At 40.1% G+C, this 21,775-nt stretch overlaps 2 protein-coding genes and 1 non-coding gene across 4 annotated transcripts in view; all 3 read left to right on the forward strand.

The window, feature by feature from the left end:
• The window catches only part of LOC121934963 (cytochrome c oxidase assembly factor 8), a 723,331-nt gene that overhangs the window by 282,377 nt on the left and 419,179 nt on the right, over window positions 1-21,775 (forward strand). The window lies entirely within an intron of this gene.
• EIF5 (eukaryotic translation initiation factor 5) lies at window positions 7,781-20,239 on the forward strand. 2 transcript variants are annotated; one of them, XM_042475838.1, is made up of 12 exons: window positions 7,781-7,940; window positions 8,133-8,352; window positions 13,034-13,313; window positions 13,439-13,520; window positions 14,175-14,347; window positions 14,969-15,080; window positions 16,100-16,245; window positions 16,892-17,047; window positions 17,238-17,399; window positions 18,114-18,278; window positions 18,822-19,046; window positions 19,843-20,239. In XM_042475838.1, the coding sequence occupies exons 3-12, from the start codon at window positions 13,242-13,244 to the stop codon at window positions 19,933-19,935; spliced, it is 1,386 nt and encodes a 461-aa protein (XP_042331772.1). In that variant the 5' UTR covers window positions 7,781-7,940; window positions 8,133-8,352; window positions 13,034-13,241; the 3' UTR covers window positions 19,936-20,239. The 2 variants fall into 2 exon arrangements, with proteins under 2 accessions (XP_042331772.1, XP_042331780.1); XM_042475846.1 differs by having other exon boundaries at window positions 7,786-7,940; window positions 18,822-18,959.
• Window positions 15,246-15,369, forward strand: LOC121920141. The gene has a single exon (XR_006101672.1). It is a non-coding gene; the product is annotated as a small nucleolar RNA SNORA28 (small nucleolar RNA).

Below are 21,775 nucleotides of genomic sequence, written 5' to 3' on the forward strand. Positions count from 1 at the left end.
GGTTCTCTTTAGGGTTGCCATAAGTCAGAAATGAGTTGAAGGCACATAACAACAGCATCAAATCTTATTAACTATGGACCCATACAGATAGGCCAAAATAAAGCTGCTTTGGGTCTCTTTGGAGATATGCTCTGAGACCAGCTGTGTTAGCTCGGCCAGGGAGTCTGTGAGGCAACAGGGTGGACAGTAGACCAACAGAATCCCCAGACTGTCTCTAACCTTTTGAATGCCCCAATATTCCCCTGTGTGATAAAGTCCCACAATGTTGCAGTAGCAGCAATATCTCCAACAAGAATATTTGCATTTTTAGCTCATTTTTATGAATGGTTGTTTTTATGTTGGCTGAGATCCACTGTAAAATGTTTGCTATATGGGTTTGTTGGTTGGGTGGGTATTGTGGTTTTATTGTGGTTTTAATGCTTGTAGTTTTATATTGTTTTTATGTGATGTTTTCATTGTTCTACTGTAACAAATTTTTAAACAGGTTTTATTTGTGAACCTGTTCTGGGAGAAAGGCGGCATAGAAATCAAATAAATAAATAAATCTGCATGCAGTGGTGCATTGTATTATGCAGCCCTTCCGTTCAATGGCTATGTTGCACAACTGAAACAAACATGCAAATGTGACACAGAATGCATATACAAATGAGTATATTCATCACTGCTCATGCTCAATGTGTCCAGACTATCTCAAGGACCATATATCCCTATACAAGCCTGCCTGAATGTTAGGATCGGCAGAGGAGGGCTTTCTCTCAGTCCCACCACCTTCGTGGTTGGTGAGGACTCAGGCGAGAGCCTTCTCTGTGGCTGCTCCCAGACTCCCATGGGAGGTCAGGTCAGTTCCCTTGCTGCTCTCTTTTTGCCAGCAGCTGAAGACATTTTTATTTCGGCATGTGTTTGGTAGGTGCTTTTTAATTATGTAGTTTTTGTGCTGTTTTAATATTTTAATGGTTGTTATTTTTTAAATGGTTTTAACTATGTTGTTAGTTTTTTTACTTAAGTACTTTAATGTTTTAATATTAGTACTGTATTCATAGACACATCAAGTTGGAAGAGACCTCAAAGGCCATCAGATCCAACCCCCTGTCATGCAGGAAGACACAATCAAAGCACCCCCAACAGACAGCCTCTGTTAAATAATCTCCAAAGAAGGAGACTCTACCACTCTCCGAGGGAACGTCTTCCAATGTCGAACAGCTCTTATTGTTAGAAGTTTCTCCTAATGTTGAGGTGGAATCTCTTTCCCTGTAGCTTGCATCCATTGTTCCAGGTCCTGTTCTCTGGAGCAGCAGAAAACAAGCTTGCTCCCTCCTCAATATGACATCCCTTCAAATATTTAAACAGGACTATCATATCACCTCTCAACCGTCTCTTCTCCAAGCTAAACTTACCCAGCTCCCTACGTCTTTATTAAATTATATTTTAGTTAATTATATTTTAACTTTTGTAATTAATGTTTTGGTTTTACCTTTTTAAATTATTGTAAGCCGCCTCAAATCCCATTTTCGGAGAAAGACAGGATACAAGTCCTATTAATTAATTAATTAATTAATTAAAATGCATATCCATGCAAAATGGCTCTACTTCTCTACTTCTGCAACCTTGAACTGAATAAGAGGCATTCCACTCTGGACAAAAATATCCACCAGATCCATAGGGGGCTTTGCACATATGTGGAGGCAGCAACAGATTCCAACCATTGTTTTAGTACTGCGTCGTGTTTCTATTAAGTTTTGGACACCACCTTGAGAGAGAGAGTTTTTCCCCTTAAAGATGGCATAAACCACTGTTATCAAACGTTATCAACCAAAAACAACAAGATTTTGCATGGGAAAAATCAGAAGAATTCCATTCAATAAATAAATAAATAAATAAATAAATAAATTACTCTGGACACTTTTGCATAAGCCTTGATTCCAGTTTTGCCAGCAACCAGAGGAACATAATTCTGCTCTGAAGGAAATTAAATGAAAACAAATGGACAAGGCAGAAAGTAATTTTCATTCAGTTCAGTGCTCAGCATTACCATTTTAAAATGCAGCATGGATTAACAATGTTAGCAACCCAAGATACTTGCTGAAGGGAAAAACAGTGGGCTCTATGCTAAACATCTATTTTCTACAGTAAGAGGTCAGGGGTCTGCCAAAGTGGACTGAGGCAAGGCTACTCTTGTTCATGAATAGTTTTGTTAAAGAGGGACAAAGTTGAAGGAGAGGGCAATGGTTCAATGAACAGAGAGCAGGAGATTTCCAGGCAGAACTCCTGCAGAAGAATGCAGCTCTGTGAGTTTGCTTAGATCTCTCAACAGCTTTCATTGACATTGACATTGTTTGTCTCTGCTGAGCCTTGAAGGCACAGTGTGGCTGTGGGAAGTCTAGGAGTGACTGAGTCCAGGAGAAGCATTTTCATTTTTAGATGTTTTTATTAATGGTTGGGTTGGTTTTGTATGCAGCAGGCTAGTCCAAGGTATTTTGCTGCTTGAGGCAGAAAAGCTAATGATTCTCTCTCCCCCAACTATGCCAAGGTACATAGTTCAGCACCACAAACCTGGCTGAATACACAAGGGTGCAAACACAAGACTTTTCAACGAAATTCTGCAGTATTCTGGGATGGAAGATCCATCAATTTCGCTTTCTCCCACATTCGATTTCTTTTTAATAATTTCAACATTCTTTCCTTCCCATTTATGAAGAAATTTACACATGTTACTAAGTTGATCTTTAAAAATGTACCAAATGAAAGTTGTCTTCATCTCTAGTTATATAGAACTATTATCCTGGATTGGGGAAAAGTTATCAAGGTGTATTTCTAGGTCTGAAACACACTGCAGAAATAATCCAGTTTGAGATCCACTTTAACCGCCCTGGCTCAGTGTGAGGGAATCCTGGGAATTGTAGTTTTTTGTGACACCAGAGCTCTCTGATAGAGAAGGCTGAATGTCTCACAAAACTACAGCTTCTAGAATTCCCTAGCCTTGAGCCAGAGCGGTTAAAGTGGTCTCAAACTGGATTAATTCTGCAGTGTGTTTTGGACCTGTAGACGAAGCAAAGGAGTTTGTGCACAACAATTAGGGTTGCCATATCCCGGCTGCAACCAGGATTTTCCCAGTTTTGGCGGCACCGTCCCCCTCCCGTCATGGGTGCCTCCAAAAACCAGGACAACCCCGGTTGCAGCCTGCGCTTGGCCGTGCGGAGGAGGTGGAGGAAGAGGAGGGCAGCGAGGCCTGGGACAGAGGAGGGGAAGGTGGAGGCGGTGCACTAAAATGGTGTCAAACCAGATTATTTCTGCAGCGTGGATGCCACCAGGGTTAGCAATAGGTACAGAGGTGAAAAGATATTTGACATACATGTTCTGTTTCAGGTTTGGGATGTGGGAAGTAATTCCACAGTATCTATTCCAATGAAGTGAAATACAGATGAAATTAGAACTTGCCCATTGCCTGATAAATGAGAAGCTACAGTTGCTATTAGAGTAGTTTTCTGTTTAATAAAAGGCTATGGACAACTCAGCATGATTTACTCCAGGGGATATGGGTCAGACTCAGAGCATACCTTTATCTCCTGTTATGGACATGAAATGAGATTACTGTGTACTCTAACCTATAATCTGAATACACATAAATGCACACGATACCATGCCAAGTGCACAAAAAACACAAGAAAAATTATTCCCTCGTATGAATATTTTAGAACAAAAATGCCCTGCTTTTAAATCAGTATTGCACTTGTTAAAGGCAGATATTTTGTTGGATGGTTATTAGCAAGTGTTACTAATAAGTGTTAATTTTTTAAAGTAAAATACACTTATCCCTCCACATTTGTGGCTTTGACATTCAGATATGCAGGTGCATGTTAACATTTAAAAAACTGGATCAGTTAGCATATTATTTTTGTATGTTAGCGTTTTATAGTCTTGTGTTTTAGCATCCGTTTTTGATTATACTATGTTCTGTGTTCTGCCCTTTGGTGGAAAGGGTGTTATAAAGGTTGTTGTTGTTATAGCTTTTACTCTTTTTTAAAAAAAATAGAATTTATTAAAATTATACAGTAAATAAAACAGTAAAAGATGACAACCCCCCCCCCCAATATATTACAGTTATAAAATGGGACATCCAGGAGCGATATACACATATATAATACTATGCAGATTGAAACATCAAAACATAATGACCAACGGTGGGAAGGTGGGCTGACAGTGTTAACAAACTTGTACTCAAGCATACATGTTTATTTATCGTTTGTTTATTTGAAGGATTTATATCCCGCCTTTCTCCCACATTGGCTTTGGTTTTTGTTATTTTTTTTTAAGAAAATGGTATAGATAGAAATGAGGTTTAAAATTTCATCATATACTATTATACTAGGTTTTAAAAGTACAGAGAAATTTGTACTTAAGAACCAAGCAAATGGAAGTGTTTTGGAGAAATGAGTGTAAAGTAACAAATAAACTGAGTAGAATAACATCCAGACAATGATACCTTTATTGTTTGGATTCCTTCAGGGGTAGCTGTGTTGGCCATTTAATAAATACAAACTAATATCCATAGTGATACATTTATTGGCCAACTGAAATGTGCAGTATACTTGTTGCAAGCCCATGGAGCTCCAAAAGCTTGCAACAAGTATATTGTCCATTTCGGTTAACCAATAGAATCATAGAATCGTAGAGTTGGAAAAGACTGCAAGGGCCATCCAGTCCAACCCCTGCCATGCAGGAAATCACAATCAAAGCATCCCCGACAGATGGCCATCCAGCCTCTGTTTGAAGACCTCTAAGGAAGGAGACTCCACTACAGTCCGAGGTAATGCTGAGCACTGAACTGAATGAAAATTACTTTCTGCCTTGTCCACTTGTTTTCATTTAATTTCCTTCACAGCAGAATTATGTTCCTCTGGTTGCTGGCAAAACTGGAATCCAGTTTGTTCCACTGTCGAACAGCCCTTACTGTCAGGAAGTTCCTCCTGAGGTTGAGGTGCATCCATTGTTCTGTGTTCTAGTCTCTGGAGCAGCAGAAAACAAGCTTGCTCCCACCTCAATATGACATCCCTTCAAATATTTAAACAGGGCTATCATATCACCTCTTAACCTTCTCTTCTCCAGGCTAAGCATCCCCAGCTCCCTGAGTCTTTCCTCATAGGACATGGTTTCCAGACCCGTCACCATTTTAGTAGCTCTCCTTTGGACACGCTCCAGATTCTCAATACTGTATACTTTTTGAATTGTGGTGCCCAGTATTCCAGGTGAGGCCTGACCAGAGCAGAACAGAGTGACACTATTACTTCTCTTAATCTAGACACTATACTTCTATTGATGCAGCCTAAATTCGCATTGGCCTTGTTAGCTGCCGTGTTGCACTGTTGACTCATGTTCAACTTGTGGTCTACTTGGACTCCTAGATCCCTTTCACACGTAGTTTCATTCAGCCAGGTGTCCCCCATCCTATATCTCTGCATTTCATTTCATTTTTCTGCCCTAAGTGCAGTACCTTACATTTCTCCGTGTTGAATTTCATTTTGTTAGCTTTGGCCCAGTTTTCTAGTCTGTTCAGGTCATTTTGAATCTTGATCCTGTCCTCTGGGGTATTAGCTACTCCTCCTATAAAGGTATCACTATGGATTTTTGTTCTTATTTATTGTTTGGATGTTATTGGATTTGCTATATGGCCAACACAGCTACCCCGAGATATTTTCTGAATAGAATAAGTTATATTTTAATGGAATAAAAATAAATAAAAATAAATATATATATTTTTTTAAAAAGCCAAATGATAGTAAATTAACAGGGATGGGGATAAACAGTCTGCAAAAACACCCCAAATACCCAAGCTAAGAAGGACTTAATTAAAAATCTATTAACAGCAGCAAGATTAATTATAGCAAAAAAGTGGAAAGATCAGAGAGATCTACAAATACAAGATTGGTATAAAGAAATACGGCAAATGGCAAGTACCTGTAATAAGTTAACATGTGGAATTAAGGTTAAAAAAAGGAATAATGAAGAGTAATTGGGTTTTTTAAATTTTTATTGTTTTTTTCACAAATAAAATACATTATTGTATATGTCTATTGTACATATTTACAGTATATCTATATCATAATTTTTAACCTTTCTATATTTCTATAATTTATAAAGTACTCTACATGTAAATGTCAGGTAAACCAAAGCCATTTCTTTTTAAACCTTCTTTTCTAACGTGATGATACTCATTCTAGCTATATTTGTATTTCATTATATAGTCCTGTCTTCAGCAAATTGAATTTATACAAAAATTATACCACATAAATTCCTTTTTTTTTCTTTTAGTTTATCCATGGTTTCCAAATCTTGCTCAAAGTCATTAAGTGATTCCTTATTTATATAACAAGTCAGCCTATCTGTTTCCATTAAATCATATATCTTTAATAACCAAGAGTCCATACAAGGTATTAGTAAGAGAAATTATTTTGAAGCAATATGGAAAATATTTGTACAAAAGGTTTTAGTAAAAGAGGGAGGTGTTTTACCTCCGTGGGAAGAGTCACAATTTTGGAGGGTAGAGTAATATGAAGACATTAGGCTTTTTAGGCTCTGGTGATGGGGAGCACTTGGGGAAGGAGGAAAAACATGAATTAGTATTAAACATTTGTGGAATTATGAATAGCATATGATGAAAAGAAGACAATAACAAAAATGAAGATATTAATAATAATACTTTGTGGTTTTTTTTAAAATTACTGGTCTAGTTCACATGAAATGGTTTAATATGAATAAGATTTAGATAAGATAGTAAAGGATGGATAATTAATGTGATTTGTTACATTTTGTATGTGGAATATTATTAATCTATTAACAGCAGCAAGATTAATTATAGCAAAAAAAGTGGAAAGATCAGGGAGATCTGCAAATAAAAGATTGGTATAAAGAAATACGGCAAATGGCAATTAATGATAAGTTAACATGTATATTATGTATTGTAACTTTTTACTGGTTTTGTTTTTTGGTCTTTTATGATTGAGATGAGGGTTAGGGGATTGTTTTAAATGCACATTTTAAGCATATTGTATGTTATTGTTTTCCTTGTTCTGTAGCCTGCCTTGATTCCTTTGGGAAAAGGTGGGACATAAATAAATTATATTATATTATTATTGTAAAAGAGGAAAGTGTTTTGCTTTTTATTTTTACTTATTATTATTAAATATTATTATTTATATTACTATATTGCAAATATTATTTATATTATTATTTACTTTTTATTATTATTTAATAACAATATTTTAAATATTAATAGTACTATCTTGTAAACATTGTTGTTGTTGTAAGAGGAAGGTGTTTTACTTTTTATTTTATTTACTTTTTATTAGTATTTTAATATTTAAATATTATTTTTAATATTTAAATATTTTAAAATATTATTTATATCACTATATTATTATTATTATTATTAAATACTATTGCATGTAGGTTATAATTTTAAAAAACCCCAAACAGTGTATTTTCGGTCTACTAAGTGCCTCGCTTTAAGAGGCCTAAGCCTAACAGACACTGCATCTCTCATTATTTCCCCTCAGCTAATCTAAGCACTGACTCATTCCTCTCACTCTTTCCCCCTCCCCTCCTCGTTCATGCCGACTCTCGCGAGAGTTAGCCTCTGACTGTAAACGCGATGTCCTTTAGGGCGCTCCAGCAGCAGCCTCAGTGATGTAGGCTGAGGAGGAGGAGGTTGAAAAGAAGAAGAGAAAGCGAGAGACAGAGGAGCGCGCGCACGCCAAAGAGGCGGTGCCCAACCCCCTTGAGTGATTGACGAGCCCTGTCAACCAATGAGAGAGGGCCTAATCCAAGCGTTGAGCCAATAGCAAGGCGCGGCTGTTAGGCGAGGCCTCGGCGCGCGGCTGGGCTCGATTGATCCCAAGCCCTTGGCGACGGCGGCGTTGTTCAGTCGGCGCGAGAACATTCTAGAGGTAAGTCCTCGGCGGCCATTACGGCGCTGCCCTGTTTGAAAAAGGAAAGAACAGCTTCGTTTTTTTCCATCGGCGCTGCGTGCGCGCCCCCGCCCCTCCCTCGCTCTCCGGCGCGCGCCCCCGCCGCCCTCTGTTTTAACAATGCTGCTGCCTGCTCCTCCTTCTCTGACTGCTGCCTCTCCTTCCCGGCAGAGTCACCGGCCCGGCCGCCGCTCGCGCTGAACCGCCTCGGAACCCCCCACCCTTCCTCCTCCTCCTCCTCCTCCTCTCCCCTTGAGACACACAGACCCCCGTCGAGGCGCTGCTCGGAGGTGACACCATCGGCCGCCGTTTCTCCTCCTCGCACCGATTCCGGCTTCGTCGCAGCCCGGGGCGAGCAGCGTTGGGTTTATGTCTGTATTGGACGAAAACGGTAAGGCACCGACTGGGAGAGAGATACATACGGGCATTTTGCGCGGAGGGAGGGAGGGAGGGTTGTGTTAGTGCTATCCATCAAGGTCTGGGTTCCAATCCTGCTCACATTCCTCGGCCTCAGAGGATGATGGCCCTGGAGGACATTATATTGTTGTTATAAATTTTTCTGTACCCCATTTTTCTCCCATTATTGTTATTACTATTATTGTTATTACTACTATCGTGTCTTTCTCCCACTATAGGAGGGCTTGCAAATGGCTCCAGGGAGGCGTTGGTGGGGGACCCAAAAGGAGGAGGAGGAAATAATAACAATATAAGAGGAGGAGGGAAAGTGGGTTGTAAATCCCCAAAGCGTGGTTTGACTCTGGGTTCAAATCCTGGCTGAGCCACAGAGGTCCCAAGTCACACTCTCTCAGCCTCAGAGGATGGCCCTGACAAACCCCTTGTTGTTACTATTATTGCTATCATGGTTTTATTATATCCTGTCTTTCTCCCAATATAGGAGGGGTTTGGGGGGGTCCTAAAAGGAGGAGGAAAAGTGGGCTGTAAATCCCCAAAGATCCAGCGAGGTTTGGGTTCAAAGCCTTGCTGTGGGTTATACAGCTTTAGAGGATGGCCTGGCGAGCCCATTCTTACTACTTTCTCCCAGTATAGGAGGAGTGTTGGGGCAAATGGCTCCAGGGCCTAAAAGGAGGAGGAACAGTGGGTTGTAAATCCTCAAATAATCCAGTCCTGGCTGGGCCATAGGGATCCCAAGTCACACTCTCTCAGCCTCAGATGGCGGCTGAGGAGGAAATGGGCAAGAAAGCCCCCCATGATGGGGTCGCCGTGAGTGAGTCGGAAAGGACTTGAAGGCCCACCGCAGATGCGTATGTGGGATGGATTATCCACCGTGGCTGTTGTTCATAGGATCCCAGAGTTTGAGGGACCCTCAAGGGCCATCCAGTCCAGCCCCATTCTGCCATTAAGGCAGAAGACACAAGATACTCCCCATAGAGAGCCATTCATCCTCTGTTTCGCAACCTCCAGGGAAGGAAACTCCACCGCTCTCCCCAAAGGGCTCCTCTTGGGGTAAAATGCTGAAGGTTAACACGTGTGGATATGTGGGATTACAGTTAATTGTTTTTAATGGGGGTTTTTTTCTCTTGAGGGACCCCTTGCTAGAAAGATGGGCTTTTTATTCCTTAGTTGGGGATGCAGAGAGAGAGGGGGAGATTTGTGGTAATTCTTTTCTCTGAACACACCTTGAGAGAAAATAATTACACACACACACACACATATAACCACACATACTATGTATCACATGAAGGAACATTGAAAGAAAAGAGCACCACATGTCACCAAACACACACACACACATAAACACGTGTGTTTGGGTATATATGTGGGTGTGGGTGTGTGTATGGTGTGTGTGTGTATGTATATATATATATATGGTGTGTATGTGTACATATACACACACACAGAGCATTAAGAATTACCACAAATATATATAACCACACACTATAACATGAAGGAACATTGAAAGAAAAGAGCACCACAGATATACATATGTATGTTTATATATGTATGGTGTGTGTGTATATATATATATATATATATATGAAGGAGCATTGAGAAAAGAATTGGCACAAATATATAACCACACACAGCACTATCTTTGTGTATCACATGAAGGAGAGTTGAAAGATCACCACATACATATTGACACACACACATATATATAGTATAAGTATATGCTTGTATATGTATACAGTATATATTTCTATACACAGAGAGAGAAATACAGATATATGTGTGGTTACACATATATCTATATTTCTCTTATCATATTTGTGTTGGTCTATGACCCTAATAGAGATAAACTGAACTATGTATCAGATAAAGGGGTGTTGAGAGAGGATTTGCCACAAATACACATATAGTGTGTGTTTTATCACACACACCCCGGAAAAGAAAGACCACCAATCTCTGTTTCCCCTTCTCTCCATCTTCTTCCCATCCCCATTAAGGAATAAAGAGCCCCAAGGGGTCTCCTAAAGAGATTTAGGTTTGTTTGTTTTTAAAAAATGCTGGGATTCTACATATAAATGTGTGGGGGGAGATATATATATATATATATATATGTCTTGTATGTATGTATATATGTGTGTGTGTATACTCTATATATATATATCTATTTGTGTGTATAGTGTGTCTGTTGTCCCTCTGCGCTCGCATCCTGGGTCCTGGGCGCAGAGCTTGCTCCTTCCACACAAGATGGCGGCTGCCAGCTCCTCCGCGCTTCTTTCCTCGTGATCGAGGGGAGGGGGAGCGAGCGAGAGGCCGCTGCCGCCGACTCGTTCTGCTGCGCATGCGCGCGCGCCGCCGCCCTCTGTGGCGCAGTTCCTAAACCCGCAGCGTGAGGGGGAGGGGCGGTTTAGAACGGACTGAGAAAAGAGCTGGGTTTTTTAAGAGGGGCTGCATTGTGAACGCGCATGCGCGAGGGAGAGGATAAAGGAGGGGAGATGCGCAGGCGCAGTGTCGACGCCACCGACGCCTCTTCCTCCTCTTTAGGGCTGACTCAGTGGTTAATTGCTGCATTTCTGAGTCATTCAGTCCAACAGGGAGGGGAAGGAAGCAGGGAGGGAGGGAGGTAGTAAAAAGGGGGGAGAGAGAGGAAGTGTGTCGTTAATAGGCCACTGCCTCGTGGTCTGTGAATGGCTTTAAGTCCCAGCAGGTAAAATAGCATAGCATTTACTTCTCTTTCCCTCCTCCTCCAGTGTTTTCCTTCCACTATTTTCCTTTATGGCCCAACTGACTGCAGAAAGGGAATGTCTTTTAACAGCCGCCGCAGCCATTCTTGGAGACAGAATAACCCGGTTTGAGACTGCTTTAAAACTGCCCTGGCTTGATGCTAGGGAATTCTGGGAATTGTAGTTTTATTGTGGCACCACTGGCACTGCTGACAGAAGGCTAAGTGCCTCACAAAACTACGGCTCCCAGAATTCCCTAGCATTGAGCCAAGGCAGTTAAAGTGATCTCAAAAGTGGGTTACTTATGCAACCACACTGGAGATGACGCTTTAAGTTGTTGTCTGTCTCAAGGCTATGGAATTCTGGGAGTTGGAGTTTGTTGTGGGGCTCTGCTCCGCTCTGGGCCCACAACAAACTCCAACTCCCAGAATTCCATAGCCTTGAGACAAAAAGAGTTAAAGCGGCGTCCAGTGCGGGTGCAGCCTTGGAGCGAAATCTTTTCTGAAGGAAACAGTTGGGCCTTCTGGAGTAAATGTTCAGGAACAACGAAATGCATCTACGCTTCAGAATCCGAGCAGGTTTGACACCGTCGTGGCTCCGTCCTGTGGAATCCTGGGGTTTGTACCTTCGTGGGATCGTTCGGCCTTCTCTCGTCAGGAACTTTGGTGCTGCGACAAGCCAAAAAGAAAAATCCCAGAATCCCATGGGATGGAGAGCCATGACAGTTAAAGCGATGTCAAGTTGTGTTGATTCTAGAACCAGGCAGTTGGTGTTGTGTCATGGGAGCATTAGGTAATGCAGTCGTTCAGCTATGCTCTTGCAGTTAGCTCTTTGAAGAGGTGCATTTTCATTTCTCAGTTGTAGTTTCTTAGTTTCTGTTCTGCCCCTGTTGTGACTCCGGTATTCATTTGTCAATGCCCTTGAGCACAATGGGTGTGTTACACATCAGTAGCTGGTGTCCAGTATCTATCGACTAAAAATAAGCACTGATAAATGGTAACTGATACAACTTGGAACTGATAACACTGCCTGCCTACTAACTGTAGAGCAGGTAGGTAACAAAGTCTTATTCTTCTACAGAATCCAGAAATGAAAATTAACTTCAGGTTATGCATATAGGAGATATATGAAACATAAATGAATACATTTCACGTTTAGATTGGGATCCCCCTCCAAGGTATATCATTATGTATATGAAAACACTTTCCACTTTATAAAGGTATGGAATATCACTACGTTCTAGTTTTATCATATTCAGAGTATTCTGAGCTGAACAAGCCGACATAAATCAGTCAGTCATTAGTTTTGGAGCTGTTTGTTTTTAGTACTGGTTGAACATCCCTGTCAGAAATGCTTGGGGCCAGAAGTAGTTTGGATTTTAAAAAGTTTTGGGGTTTTTTGCTTATACATAGTGATATACCTTGGAGGTGGGGTCCAAATCTGAACATGAATTTTATTTATGTTTCATGTACCTTCTGTAACATAACCTGAAAGTAATTTTTATATTTTATTTTAGGTTTTTTTGCATGAAACAAAGTTTTTGTGCATTGAACCATCAGAAAGCAAAGGTCGCTATCCCAGCCACCTGTGAACAAAGTTTTGGATTTTGGAGCATTTTGGATTTTTTTCAAGGAGAGATACTGAACCTTTATTGACCTTTTCCCCAGCTGCAGGGGTTCTTCATGTCAGAGTGTGAATGTTTAACAGAACCAGTTTGTTTTGACATTGTTAAGCTTCAAAAAGCAAAGCATAATATGTATGCTAATATTTCCAGTATGGTAAACATCACTTAAAATGAAGATATGACATTTTATGGGAAGTGAAGCAAAAAAAGGAAAGTCCTGGCTTCTGAGCAGTATTGAGAAGGGATTTGTCTCTCATAAATTATGGATAGTACAAAGTACCATTACAACTTAAGTGTTCTTGTTTTCTTCAATCTTTCAGAGCTGTTGCGCAGCCATTGGTACCTGTATTGGGGAAATATAGCATACAAGCAAGAACCTCACAGCCTCGGTGGCGAAAAATTTTTCATGTCAGAGACCGAGAACTCTTGCAGTCGTTTATGTCATCACGTCTTCTCCAGACAGAAGATACCAAAAAGTTGCAATCAAAGATCTCTCCATCTTATTGATAAAGCCACTAATAAGCCAAAATGTCTGTCAATGTCAACCGCAGTGTGTCCGATCAGTTCTATCGCTACAAAATGCCCCGTCTGATTGCCAAGGTAGCTATTGAACCTTCTTAAGACATAGCTTGAATATGCCATGTATAAAAACTGTGAAGTGTAATCATTCTATTTTGAATTAGACTGCACTTGCGGTGTACATTTAACCACATTTCTTTTCCTAGGTTGAGGGCAAAGGAAATGGGATAAAGACAGTTATAGTCAACATGGTTGACGTTGCAAAGGCGCTTAATCGGCCTCCTACGTGTAAGTTGATACAATTTATCTTTGGGCTTCTTATTACTACAAGTCACTATAAACGTGTTTCCTAGAGGCTACAAACTGCCTGTAAATTTAACTTGGAAGTAAAAGGATCCTTGCAGTAGCTATGATAGTCTTAGAGGTTCCATACACAGCTTTGTATTGCTGGCATCATGAGCTCAGTAGCCCTCGCAGCAGATAAGAAATAGCTGTGTGTGCAGCTTTGTGTCACGGTGATGGCAAGTCCTATGGTGCACAGTACTTGTAATTTGGAAGCCACCTTGAGTATGAGTTGCAAATGGTAGAGAAAGTGTGGTATAAAATTTATTAATAACAGTCTAAAACTTCAAAGTGGTCACTAGTTTTGTGTTACCCTATATTTCATAAAAGGCAATGGTGAACCAGATGTGAAGTGTGTGGAAATGCTGTGGTGATGCAATTTATTAATGTTGTTAGGAGAGAATGTCATAATCTTAATGATAAAGTAATTGGACAGTAAAGACGCGTTCATATTGAGAATTATAATTACTGTTTCTGCACAATCAAATGAAGCATGAGTTTTTAGGAGGGAGGGAGGTCTTGATAATGCTACATCTGTAAATAGGTGTGAGAAAGAAAGATATTGGGAATTCTTATGACAGTATTTTCTTTTCTTGAAAGATCCCACCAAATTTTTTGGTTGTGAACTGGGAGCGCAGACCCAGTTTGATGTTAAGAATGACCGTTACATTGTCAATGGATCTCATGAGGCGAATAAGCTACAAGACATGTTGGATGGGTTCATTAAAAAATTTGTTCTCTGTCCTGAGTGTGAGAATCCTGAAACTGATCTGGTAGGTGGTGTTTTTTGCTGTTGGAGATTGCAAGTTCTGTTGCTTGTTTTAGGAAAAGATTAGTAGTCTCAGGGCACAACCTAATGGCAATCTATGCAACAACCATACTGATTCTTAAGCAGTTCTACATTGGATCAGTCCTGGGGGGAAATTCCCTTGTATATTGCCTTGAGTTCTCATTTTTGAGGAAAGGTGGAATATAAATTAAATACATTTTAGCTGAAGTTATAGCAAGTGCAAGACAGTTTTTAAATCAATACTTCACACTCTTGGATTTGCACTAGAGAACAGGTTCTGTGTAGTCTTCAGGTAGTTCAGAACGTTATCCTATACTAAAGTCAGTGGGAATCTTGTGTAGACAAACAGAGTGTGTCCATTTTTGGTTTTGAATATTTAATGTCATGTGTATTGTGGTTCTTGGCCTTTTAGAGTTCTTAAAGGTTGAAGCTAGCACCTTAAGCCCAGAAGCAGATTCCTAGACAGTGAAGCTAATAGAGGATCATATGTTACAGTTTTATTCCCTACATTATTTATTGTTGGCAGGGAAATCCACTTAGCTGCTTTTCAAACTAACTTTTAATAGACCAAAGTAGCATTAAAGTTACTGTTTTTCCTTGGCAGCATGTCAATCCTAAGAAACAAACTATTGGTAACTCTTGCAAAGCCTGTGGCTATCGAGGCATGCTTGACACAAACCATAAACTCTGCACGTTCATTCTCAAAAACCCACCTGGTAAGTGAACGGTTTTATGGCTGATTTTGATGTTCCTTGAACAGTGTGAGTAAAAGAAACATCTTTCGCTTCAGCTGGTTGAAAATGCCTTTGTGTGTTTAGCCATATTTGTGGCACAAGGCAGTCATCAGTAAAGTTCAGGTAGTATTGCTTTAAGACTTACGCAAGCAACACTCTGTGGTAGATACCTAGTTGTCTGCTTCAATTTAAGCTTGCAATAATAAGTATAGTCTAACCTATTCCAGAGGTCTCTGTAGGTGAGGTCATCTGTTATATGGACTCGAACATCCCAGAATAGTTCGTTTCACCCTAAAAAAAAACATAATGCGCTCTAGTCCAGTCTTCCAGAACCAGGTGCCCTCTAGATGTTTTGGATTTCAATTCTCATTTTCCCTCACCAGTGGATATGTTAACTAAGGCTAATGAGAGTTGCAGAGGCAGATGTAAAACATCTGGATTTAGTTTGTATCAGATGACACCACTACATTAATAGCTGCCTTTTTATCCTTTATGGTATTGCCACAGAAAGCATACTATAAGTGACATTTCAGGCACTCTTAATGCTTTGGTGTTTATTGTGATACTTGGGTTTTTGTTTCAGAGGTAAAGATGATAACTTACAATGGGTATACTGATTAACCTGTAAAGAGTCATTGAGCCATAACCTTTTAGTTCATTCTACAAAAACTGTTCACATGGCACAATAGGCATTAGAACATATAAACTGGATCTAGAAGCAGAAAGATCTGGTGTTGTTTTTTTAAATAGTTTGTTAAGGGTCAGATGTTTTGGTTCTAAAAGGCAGGCTTGTTCTTACACTATAGACCAAAAATATTCCTAAGAGGTCTTTGTCATAACTGGTTTAGCTAATTAAGTTCCTTGCTCTGTGTAGCAAAGTAGAAACTCCTGATCTATATTTGGAGATGCTTGCTAGTTAATTGAAACTAAAAGTTGACAAAGAGTCAGGTGCACATCTATCTGAAAGCATCTGCTAATTGGAACTTCATTACTATTTGCAGAGAGCAGTGAGTCTGGTACAGGCAAGAAAGAGAAAGACAAGAAGAACAGGAAAGGCAAAGATAAAGAGAATGGTTCTGTGTCTAATACAGAGACACCACCGCCTCAGTCAGCCCAACCAGAAGAACTTAGTCCTCCAAATGTAGCGGTAAGTAGATATGGCCAAATCTGAATGGACGAGGAATATTTAGTCTGGTCATAAGTGACAACATTCTCAATCCTGTATATTGTTTCCTAGTAAGAGAAATATATGTTGAGCTCATGACTTAAACTGTTACTGTTATATCAACTTAAACTTTTCAGAAAACATGCAGGGGTAGCTGTGTTGGCCATTTAACAAATGCAAACAAAAATCCATCAGTGATATCTTTATTTGCCAACCGAAATACACAATACACTTGTGGCAAGCTTTCAAAGCTCCATGGGCCAAACCAAACAGGAGGGGGGGACCAATTGGAGATGTTAGTCAGATGCCTCCATGTTCTTTCAGTCCTTAGTAAAGACTGGTATACTGGGGAGGATATATTTTGTGCAGGCAGGCTCTCTTACTTCTGGCCATGCTACAATAGGAGATTTTCTTAAAGTCCATTTGCATCTCAACAGCAACCCCTCTTTTGCAATCCAGTATGTCTCCATTCCAGTGAGGACATAGGTCTCTTTGTAGGCAGAGAACAATGGATTCCTCATGAAGTCTCCATGTTTTTGCATCAGGGACATTTTGCTGGTATAGAGGTAAAACATGCGAATTCAGTCCACATTTAAGAAGGAAAAATTGTTTTGCCTAAACTTTTCAGGACGATGATGATGATGACTGGGGCGAAGACACAACTGAAGAAGCCCAGCGGCGCAGAATGGATGAAATCAGTGATCATGCAAAAGTTCTCACACTGACTGATGACCTAGAAAGGACTGTTGAAGAAAGAGTCAATATATTATTTGACTTTGTTAAGGTAACATTATATTGGTGTGCATTTGTCACATTTTTGGTTACCTTTCACTTTATATAATTTTCAGAGTAAAGTCAGTGGCATGACAGGACTGGATGGTTTACTTTAATAAGCTGTACATTATTAACTTCCTGAATAGTTCTTAAGTTGCAAGTATAGCAGCCTTTGATTTAAATAATTTTTGTTCTTTCAGAAAAAGAAGGAAGAAGGTGTCATAGAGTCTTCTGACAAAGACATTGTGGCAGAAGCAGAACGACTGGATGTTAAAGCTATGGGCCCTCTGGTATTGACTGAAGTCCTCTTTGATGAAAAGATAAGAGAACAGATAAAGAAATACAGGCGCCACTTCTTGCGTGTAAGTTTTCCCAGTGAGTTCTCAAAGCTTTAACGTGGTTAAAGAATGCAGTGAGATAGTAAAGTTGGAAATGGGAGTGCTTTTTCCTTGGTGTATCAAACTGCAGCATCTCACTGCTAGATGCAAAGAAGGCTCATAAACGGTATTTTTACATCTACCATAAAAGTGCAGAAGTCAGGGTTGTGGGAGAATTTTCCCTCTTACCCATCCATGCAATTTCTTTGCTGGATCGTGAGTGAGCAACATCTCTGCAGCCAGGATAGGAATACAGAAGACTGTCAGAGAAGGAATGAAAGTCCTTGCTGTAGCTGCGCACTTGGCTTATGTACTGCACAGGCAGGACAAAGCCTCCACACCTCGTCTAGAAATCAGGGTGCCAGAGTAGCTTTTGAAGAACTCGGAGGCTTTTCTTGTGAGTGAAAGAACTTAATTGCCTGTGGGGTCTAGATAGATGATCTATCTCAGTGGTGGCAAACCTATGGCATGCGTGCCAGAGGTGACACTCAGAGCCTTCTCTGTGGGCACACATGCTGTCGCCCCAGCACAGAGTTTGCCAGAGTTCATTACTAGAAAGCCAGAGGAATGTGGCACTTTGCAATAAATAAGTGGGGTTTGGGTTGCAGTTTGTGCACTTGGTCTGCAAAAGGTTCACCATCACAGATCTAGCTAAATGGACTTGGCATTTCTCTCATTCTTTTCCTGTTTACTTCATAGTTTTGTCACAACAACAAGAAAGCTCAGCGATACCTTCTTCATGGTTTGGAATGTGTAGTAGCCATGCATCAATCTCAGCTGATTTCTAAAATTCCACATATCTTGAAGGAAATGTATGATGCAGATCTTCTAGAAGAAGAAGTCATTTTGAGCTGGGCAGAAAAGGTCAGTGTTACACACCAAAATAGATTTTACAAGCAGTCTGAACTCTGGATAAGCCAGTTTTTGCCATTGACATACATCACATTAAGCTGCCTTGATTCTCAGGAAGCTACAAAGAGGCACCAAAAGATGTTTTGTTTTGTTCTGTTCGCCTGAAAAGGAATGTATAGGCACCTGTATTTTGGCTTAATGTGATCCTACTTGCAAGGGGACTTGGACTATGCAACTCACTGGTGATAATGTAGACTTTCTGGTATTCTTGGTAAAAGTGCTTGAACATAGGCTTTGTTGTCATCTAGAATAAAGGTCTGTTGAAGGAAAGGACCCATAGTAATTGTTGAACCTGCAAGCATTAAAGAAATTTGAATTTCAAAGGTCAATTGTTTGTTTGCAAGTTAGGTCAACTCTCATTGTGCTAGGTCCTTGGTATTCCTAGCTTGTCTTGGATAGGCTAATGCCAATTGTCTTTAAGTCCAGTGATATATAATTGCATAATGGATGGGTGATATGGTGCCTGTATCAGCTGCTAATTTGTGTCTTCTTTAGGCCTCAAAGAAATATGTCTCTAAAGAGCTTGCCAAAGAAATTCGTGTCAAAGCAGAGCCATTCATTAAATGGCTAAAGGAGGCTGAAGAGGAATCATCTGGTAATGAAGAAGAGGAGGATGAAGATGAAAATATTGAGGCAAGAATTACTCACCTTCCCTTTAAGAAGTGTTTCAAAAGGAACATTTTCTTTTGTGAATCTTGGAAGCTCTATCTTGAAAATCTGGTAATGGGGATAGATAAAATATTAATACTTTGGTTGGCTTTCACATTTGGAAGCCTGATTATGTGAGTAAATCATGTTTGCTTTAGTCCAAGAATAGGACTAAAGCGTGGCATGTGAACTGTACAAATGCCTGAACCCCAAAGAAAAATCAAAGGTCATTTGTTTTACATTAGAATTGTGGGCATTAAGCTGCTATATCAGGAGTAATGGTGAAAAATGACAAATCAGCACCAGTGAAGTACAGAATATCATTTTGGGGGTAGACAGCAGTACCTATAATGTAGTAGAAGAGTAAGAATAAATCTTATTCATGGAAGGGTGATAACAGTATTTCAAACAAACTTTCCTGCTTCTGTGACTACATGGTTACTTGCCAGGGAGACTGTAGCTGGATTTCCTACACTGAGCTGGATTCAGTGGCCTGTGGGGGCCCCTTTTAACTATTATTCTGTGTATTGTAACATGGTAATATTAAGCCACATTAAGGTTGTGTCCACACTGCAGATATAATCCAGTTTGATGCCATTTTAACTGCCATAGCTCAACACTATGGAATTCTAGGGATTGTAGCTTGTTGTGGCACCAGAGCTGCACAGCCAACTGCAGTTCCTAGAATTCCATAGCATTGAGCCATGGCAGTTCAAGTGGTGTAAACCCTGGTTATTTCTGCAGTATGGATGCAGTCTTAGTGATGCTTGTTTATTGGACACTTAACAAAGAAATTGTGCTGTCTGCTAAAATGCCTCAAACTTTGAAACATGAGCATTACATCTACTAACCGTACCTATTCCTGCAGGTGGTGTACTCCAAGACTGCCAGTGTACCTAAAGTTGAAACTGTGAAGCCTGCAAACAACAAGGAAGAAGATATTGACATTGATGCTATTTAAAGTGAACCAACCTAGTTTCCAGTGTTGCAGTGCGTACCTCTCTCTCTGCATCTCTTGCCAGAAGTGCAACATTTGTGCACAAGCTGTAATGCCTATAAACATCGTGCTTCACTTCTTGAACTCAAATGTATCTTACCATGACTGGTATTGTAACTAAGTTTAACAAGATGAGAGGAGTTAATACACCAGCAAACTGATCCAAGTTTGCTGTACAGCATGTTTCTTTTAAACTTGTCTTGGACACAAATACTTGGAGCACATTTATACAGTTGTGAAAATAAAGGATTTGGTTTTGAAATCTTCAGCTTTATGACTCTTCTGGTAGTTATTCACTATATAAGATTTCATTACATTCTAATCACCAAAGAAGCAGGAACCCCAGACACATTTTTCATTGTGTGCCAGGACAGCATAGTTTTTAGATTTAGGTTTCGCTTTCCTAGTTTCCCTGGATATGCCTGTACTTTCTTACATGATCAAATTTCTGACACCCAGAGAGGAGATAAATTGCTACACCGAGGGATGTTGAAATTGAGGAGTTGGTTATACAGTGCGCTCATGTCATACGCAGGCATGCTTTACGCTTGCCACATGGGGAGAAGGAGCAGCGTGTCCTATAGGGACCAATGGGGCATGCACCATGGCGTGCGCGTGCCCCATTCATTTAAAGGCAGAATTTGCTTTATGCTGGGGAGTCTGGAAGGTAAAGTAAGGGTGCACTGTACCACTCCAGATACTTCAGTAGCCTGTACTTTGTTTTCTCTCCACGTAGCCTGCAGACTTGGTGCTAATAGGTGACGAGTTTCTTTATACATAAACGCAATTGGCCAATGAGATGTAGTGGTTGAAGGCCTAAACTAGGGTAGAAGTCTTTACTGTTCTACTAAAGTCCAGTGAATTTGATTTCTTTGTGGGTGGATGGACAGTATGACATCTTGCCAGTATGAAACCACAGTTAAACCACATGTGTTATGGTTAAGAGTTCCTACTTTGTGAGATGCTAGTGCCTTGCAGGCCTTCATCTAAAAGGTCTAAAAAGGGCTTCTGGGAAGTCCTGTATTAAAGATGTGTGTTAGTTTTTTTTAATTTTGCATTTTCCCTATGTGGAATGAAACTTCTTTAAAAAAAACATAACTTCAATGCTTCCCTCCCAGTCCACACACAAATTAATGTAGATGCCCTGATGCAAAGTAACTGGAAGATCTCATTCATGAGGTTGCCATAAGTCAAAGCTGACAACAATCAACAAGATGCCATTTATTAAAATACATATGTCACATCTTGTATTGTGATCTCAGAATGGTATACAGTTGTCCCTCCATATTCGCTAGGGTTAGGGGAACAAGACCCCCGTGAATATGGAAAAACCGCAAATAAAAACACTGTTTTCACCTGAGAGGACACCTCTGTAGGAATCTAGGTCCTCCAGTGCAACTCTGTGGTCAATGTCCAACATACACTGACCATAGAATGGCACTGGAGTAGCTACAAATCGTCTTTCAGTGCAACTTTTAGTTAAAGTTGACCACAGAGTTGCACTGGAGGACCTAGACAGTCCTAGAGAGAACATATTAATGAAATCCGTGAATAATCAAATCTGCAAATATCAAAGCCGCAAATATGGAGGGATGACTGTATAAGTAAATCAATGAGCAGGCAAAAATGCACTTGACATGTTAAAGCAACACATTTAGACTGGAGGTGGGGCATCTGAAAGTACATTAGGCCCTATTTGGAGATACAACTTTTAAATATTTATTTATTTATTTATTTATTTAGGCATTTATATCCCACCCTTCAGCTCTAATGGCTCTCAGGGCGGCTTACAATTATTATTTTT

This window comes from Sceloporus undulatus, chromosome 1 (genome assembly GCF_019175285.1).
Source record: "Sceloporus undulatus isolate JIND9_A2432 ecotype Alabama chromosome 1, SceUnd_v1.1, whole genome shotgun sequence".
NCBI classification, from domain to species: domain Eukaryota; kingdom Metazoa; phylum Chordata; class Lepidosauria; order Squamata; family Phrynosomatidae; genus Sceloporus; species Sceloporus undulatus.